General features: G+C 36.0%; 1 protein-coding gene across 1 annotated transcript in view; it reads right to left on the reverse strand.

Moving 5' to 3' along the window:
- The window catches only part of LOC105056186 (serine/threonine protein phosphatase 2A 55 kDa regulatory subunit B beta isoform), a 14,915-nt gene extending 9,170 nt beyond the window's left edge, over nt 1-5,745 (reverse strand). The window contains exons 1-9 of the mRNA XM_073247362.1: nt 5,545-5,745; nt 4,604-4,707; nt 4,368-4,463; nt 4,137-4,256; nt 3,793-3,987; nt 3,257-3,348; nt 2,918-3,036; nt 337-460; nt 101-224 (exon numbers count right to left, since the gene is read on the reverse strand). Of these exons, the coding sequence (XP_073103463.1) occupies nt 101-224; nt 337-460; nt 2,918-3,036; nt 3,257-3,348; nt 3,793-3,987; nt 4,137-4,256; nt 4,368-4,463; nt 4,604-4,707; nt 5,545-5,623 (1,053 nt within the window). The 5' untranslated portion in view covers nt 5,624-5,745. The remainder of the gene's footprint in view (nt 1-100; nt 225-336; nt 461-2,917; nt 3,037-3,256; nt 3,349-3,792; nt 3,988-4,136; nt 4,257-4,367; nt 4,464-4,603; nt 4,708-5,544) is intronic.
- Nucleotides 5,746-6,379: the final 634 nt, after the last annotated feature.

Below are 6,379 nucleotides of genomic sequence, written 5' to 3' on the forward strand. Positions count from 1 at the left end.
GCTAGATGGCCCATTACAGATAAATGTTCTAAATTAAATAAACAAATTATTTAGGATACCAGACATTGTTCTCATGATCAAGAAGGAAAAGCTAGAAAACCTTTAGATTCATGTAGTCCCGACTTAAAATATGTCTTCCATCTTTTGCAAACTTTATATCAGAAATTGAAGCAATTATCTGAGCGAAGAAGGATCTAGATCCACGGGCTTCATGATCCAGTAATCTGAAGTAGCATTTTCAAGCTAGCAAACTTAACATGAAATAGACATCACCTGCAACACAAAAATGATAGGAACAGTGTCAAAATATATGATGTATAGGCACAAAAGGCTCACATTTTTGCATTCTGGTCACATAGTGCCGATTGACGCATGTCAACCAATCGGATAAAACCTCTTGAACTGCTGTAAGCTAAGAGATTGCAGTAATCAGGATGAAACTCGGCAGACGTTATGACCTCTGGTTGAATATTTAATTTGTTCATCACAAGGCAGTGAGTAAGGCCAGGCCTCAGAAATAAAGATTTAAAATAAGAAATGTTCTCTGATGAACAAAAATGAGGACTAATTTGTGTTAGTCTGCTATGAGAGGTCTTAATCTCTGCTCATAGTTGTGGGTGCAAGCTCAGAGATTCAAATTACACAGACAACAGAATGACATCATCAGACAAACTGCATAATAAATACTTCCAGAAATGAGAACTCCCAACCCCAATTCTCAAAACATTGCCCCTCTCTCCTTACATGTCCATTGGGAAGTCAGGACTAGAAGCCACTATGTTATCTGGCTGGACAGTGTGGAGAAATTTACAGAGAGGAGAAAGAGATTAGAGAAGGAAGGGATCAGCTAATACTTGCAGTTTGCTGGAGTCTTTGGAAAGAAGGGAACCATCAAATTTTTCTGAAACAAGGCATATGAAGCATACTTCAAACGATTCTCGACCTGAGTGGATTTGTCACTTACTATCCATTAAGGTAGTAGCACTTCCTGTAAGGCTTAGGCCCACCTTCACCTCAAAAGAAGAAGAAGAAGAAAGAAGAAGAAGAAGAAGAAGAAGAAGAAGAGGGAGGAGAAGTCATGACTGCATGAGCAGAAAATGGAATAGTAAGGTTACCATACAAGGAGATGAGTATGTCAAAATTATGCTATAAAAAATGAGAATGGCAAGCCTTGGGCAGTTAAACATCCGATCTAACTCAATAATCTAACACACTTCTCCAGATATTATCCTGTCTTTGCACTTAAATAATTGCTTTTGTCCCTCAACAACACCCCCCCCCCCCAAAACCAAACAAAAAAAGAAAAAAAGAGAGAGAAAAAAAAAAAAAAAAAAAAAAAAAAACCCGGTGCTTCCCCCAACAAGGGACAAAAGGTATCATATTCTGGAGATCCGGGCAGAAACTCTTTTACTGAAAAAACAAAGTGGTTTCCTTGGATAATCACCAGGTCTAAGATATGTAAGGCGAAGGACTTTTCTCCAAATAACCTCGATCTTGCATTAGGTATTGGTAAGTCAAACATGCACAAGCAGATCATTATGTTTGACAACTCCATCCTTGTTTAGACAATCCATTATTGACGTTCCACCACAATTATGATACTTTGATTGACTTGAATAATGGACCTCTCTCTCTCTCTGGCCTCCAATTCCCAACTAGTTGATTTTATGAGTATTATGACATTCTTCCAGTTGAGGTTGTCTAAATTCCTGGGGGCTCACTCCAAAAACAAACCCTGATCTTGAGCCAATATCCTTTCATTCTATGGTAACATTAAGACCAGGCAAGTTGCTATTTTCAATGCCATGTACAATTCATGGATCAGCCCCTTAACAGGACTCGAGCAAAAGGAACCAGGGTTGCAAAACCTACCTTCAGAAAAAAAAAAGAAAAAAAAAAAGAAGAAGAAGGCAATCTACTCAAAGTCCAAGACTTCTTTTTCCTTCAGAAAATGAGAATAATCAAACAGAAGAACAAAAAAAATAATGGCATTAATACCTTTTATTTTTCAATAGCAAAGTTACAATATGAGAATGTTTTGACTTCCTGCTACCCTATCATCTGGAGAATTAAGTGGAATTATAAAGATGTAGACATGACAGAAAAAAACAATATGACAAGAAACCCTGCAATCAATTGCCACAATGGAAAATGTTAGCAAATGATTGTTACAAGGAAGATGACCTCAACAAACTCATCACTCGTTAAGGCACAAAATTATTGATGAGCAATGATTTAATTTTAATAATAGTTCAACATCATAAAAATCCAGTAAAATCACAATCAAGAAAAATATGGGCAAAGACACTCTGCTAGATATATGCATACTTATTAAGATTAGATGTGAAGTTAAAATCAACATTAAAAATGTTCAAAAATCAAGTGTTTAGAACTTACGAAATCAAGAACTTCCCAAACTTATTTTCCCAAGAGCACCAAATATCACCATCCAATATAACAGAAGAAAATATGGGAAACAAATACATGATCAGACATCACCGATAAATTTGACTAATCAAATTGGTAAAATATACTGTGCGTATATGTAATTATAAACTCCTGTACAATCACCTAGGATCCTTTTTAAGGGCAACAACAGAACCATGTGACCTGGTTTTCATCTGCTCATTAAAATGGATCGCGTGATCCGACTATGTTCTCCTTGGAGAACAGTTGTTATAGAAACAAAATGCAACCACAGCCTACCTTTTGACATCCCTAATCACTGCCTCTATCAAACAGGAAATGGCTCATGCAAGAATAACATTCAGAAATTAGCAGATTCTAGACATTGTCGTTTAATTTAAACCCAAGAGTTATCCAGCCTTCACTTCAGCTACTTAAAACATATAAACATAAGAAAGTTGCATTAAGAACAAATATTGGAATTATAAGCTTTAAGGTCATTATAAATCACCTATGAGATCCTCCATGTGCAAAGGCTTCAGGTCAACGATGTTAAAACATTGATTACTAACTTCCATGTTCCATAAGTTTATTCTAAGCTCATCAGCAGATATGAATGTCTCACCATCACTGCATATGCATCATGAACTCAACTCAGGCATTATCTGCAAACATACTATAAAATCCTACAGAGGTAAATAGCTATGCAGTCTGTCTAAAACATATCAAACGGGTTGATTACTTTTGAACCATAAGAGAAATGATTTGCATATAAATATTGAATATGGTATTCTCTAGCTGAAAATAAAAAATTACAGATCACAGAGAAAGGAAAAGTACAAAAGTTTACCTATTGTTTGATATAGAATTGATGTTATAATCATGAGCATGTGCGTACACTCTTCGGCACCTTGCAACAGCACTTTCTCCAACATTAAATATCTGATCACACATGACACTATCATTGAATACACTGCATGACGACAGAATCAATGCCTTTTATCTATCTTTTTTGTTTCAACCGGTGATGGATGGATGAATAAATAATATAACAACAAACTTATCTTTCTTGTTTCTGCAGATAATGTAATTTAAGAAATGGATGAAGGAAAATGACTGGTGGCTGTGCATATCAGTGAGCTCACTCTGATTGAAGGCTTGTTGCTGGAGGTTCTTGAGCCCAGGTTGCCTCAAAAAACTCCTTGTCCAACTAGGTAAACACATTTAAGCATCTTTTCATTGAGAATTATCTCAATATACATATTAGATGGTTCAAAATTACACCCGGAACCATGATAGCAGACCAATCATGAGCTGATTATAGGTATACTAAAACCATTGACATGTAAAAATGCAGCACATTTTCCCTAATGTCAAGGAACATACCATGTTAGGGCCTTCCTCAGGTGTTGGACATACACTCCTAGGCTTTTTATTTATCCATTCAAGATGATTACCATTCTGGACGGATGATTCATTAAGCCCAATCACGAAACTCTTCTCAGAAAGAAGTGCATTTTCTGAAGAAACATTTGGACTTAGTTCCATTTCCTTGACTCTCTTCACCTTACATTCTGAAACCTGGTTTCCAAAGCACATAAACATTACATTTCTGCATAAACATTTTATATATGTCTCATTGAGATTTAACTGTGAGAAGTGAGTAGGTCAGACTTTACAATACAATATTCTTTTGACAATGTGTTTTGCCTGTGCAGCATCACTGTTACCTTCCATAGTTTAATCGTCCTATCATTTGTAAAAAGTATAAATAGAGAATTGTTAGGTGTGGCACAGAATCTCAGTTTGTTGATCTTCTCCCCAATTTCCAAACTCTTCAGGTAATCAAACTACAGAGGGTAAAATGCCATTAGGGTCTGCTATGTACACTGTATATACTGACACACGCTATGATATTATGGGAAACAGACCGAATGGTCATTGACTTGTAAGAACAATACCTCTAGTTCATGACTCTGAAACTCCGTCTTGTAAAAATATCTAGGATGCACTGTAGCAGGATGGTCCATGTGCTCCAACTCTTTCCGTGGATGCAGCTGAAAATTGCTTCCCAAAATCCAGTTGATATATAAATATGTATAGGAATTTCAAAGGTATACCATATGCTGCTGCTTTTGGATGGGCGCCTATGCACACATATAAATGAAGGAAAATCATGAAGAGATTAAGAAATTACGTTTTTCCCGTCTATTCTTTTGAAAAGGACAACGCGACCACCATGATCTCCAGTCGCAAGATAGTCTCCTCTGCTCTCAAATTCAACCACAGATATGAGATCAACTGAAACAATCAGCATAATCAGGACATAATATGAGGGTAAATAGATAAACATGACAGGGCGTACTCAAAAGTGGAAAAGATGTTCTAAGCAGTCCTTGCGATGCATTTTGAGTCGTTGCACTTGCTAGTGAAGATTTTTTGCCGATTTAATATGATACATTTCGCTAAAAATTCATATGATAGAAAGATCAGTGTTAGATAAACATAAAAGAATGGTCAAGATGCCATACATGAACGTTCTACTGTATAAAGCTTTACATTCCCATAGCTCTTGCTGGAAATTATTGCCAAGCAAAATCCATCGGGAGGATAGATTAGGCCTAAATACCATCAATTTTCAAAGCTTACTCCTTATAAAACACATAAAATCAACATCTTTTTTCAATTTACTGGATGTAATAACTTTTACCCATCGCATGCATGCATATTAAACTAGAATATCTCCCACTTTATCAAATTACAGAAAGGAGTTAATTTCCACTGTAATCCAAGAATCCAAGTACTTCGGTCAGTCAAGTTCTGCAGAGGGAGAACATCTGTGTCTTCGTTAATAAAAAGCATCATAAAAAAATCCAGGAATTCCTTTTTCCTTTGCTCATTATTATCTACTTCTTTCCAGTATAAATTAACAAATTTTCAACAGATAGATAAAGATCCATCAAAAACAACCAAGGAGAGAACGAAAGAAACATAACTTCAGGAATCCGAGGACCTCAAGATTCCAAGAAACTAACCACAACACGGCGCCCGCGCGCGCCCTCCCCCCCGCTCCCCCCCGGCCCCCCTCCGGAAATACAAAGAATTGAAAGGAGAGTTAGATGGAATTGAAGTCCTAACCATCATCAACTTTCTCGCCTGGAAACTTCTCGCCGAACACCTGAGAGAACTTCCACTCCAACGCCACCGACGAACTCATCAACCCAACCCCTTCTTTCCCCACCCGGCTCTCACTCCGGAATCGAACTATACCTCGTGGAGTTGGGTGGAAACGGTTCTTATTCTTGTTTCTTTTTTTCTCTCGTCGAGTCTGTCAGGTAATTTCTTAGATAAGCTTTCTCTCACATAGGTGAAATTTTGCAAAAAAAAAAAAAAAAAAAAAAAAGATAATTATCCTTCGCGCTACCTTGCGTGCATTTTTTTCCACGTCGTTGTTTTCGGCATTAAAAAAAGAATTTCCTTGCCGACCTGGGGCCCATTTTATCATGGCCTCTCTCCAATCACGGATGCTTGAGAGTTGTGATTAAAAAACCGGAGAGGATCCTATTTTACTTTTTATTGAGAAAGGTTATTGTAACAAGTGCTGATGGCGCTTCAGAGGATTCACCACACTGTCTAATACTTGTAGATATACAACATATCCGAAGGATTATCAGTCGACGATGCTAACGTCATTCTAAGCCCTTGCAACTTAATTTTTTTTAGATGTGAAAAAATATTTTTTAATATTAAATATAATGACAAGAGCTATTTTATGGTACTATCAATTATCTAATTATTTATACATTCAAAAATAATTAAGCATAAATTATTTAATTTTCATATTTTAATCTAATTAACATAAAAATAATAAATTTTTATTTGTTATAAATATAATAATATTTAATAATATTATTATATTATAATAATTATTTTATAATATAATTGAGATATTTTTCTTACTAAAAATCTACTC

The sequence above is a fragment of the Elaeis guineensis genome, chromosome 13, assembly GCF_000442705.2.
Source record: "Elaeis guineensis isolate ETL-2024a chromosome 13, EG11, whole genome shotgun sequence".
Classification (NCBI taxonomy): Eukaryota; Viridiplantae; Streptophyta; class Magnoliopsida; order Arecales; family Arecaceae; genus Elaeis; species Elaeis guineensis.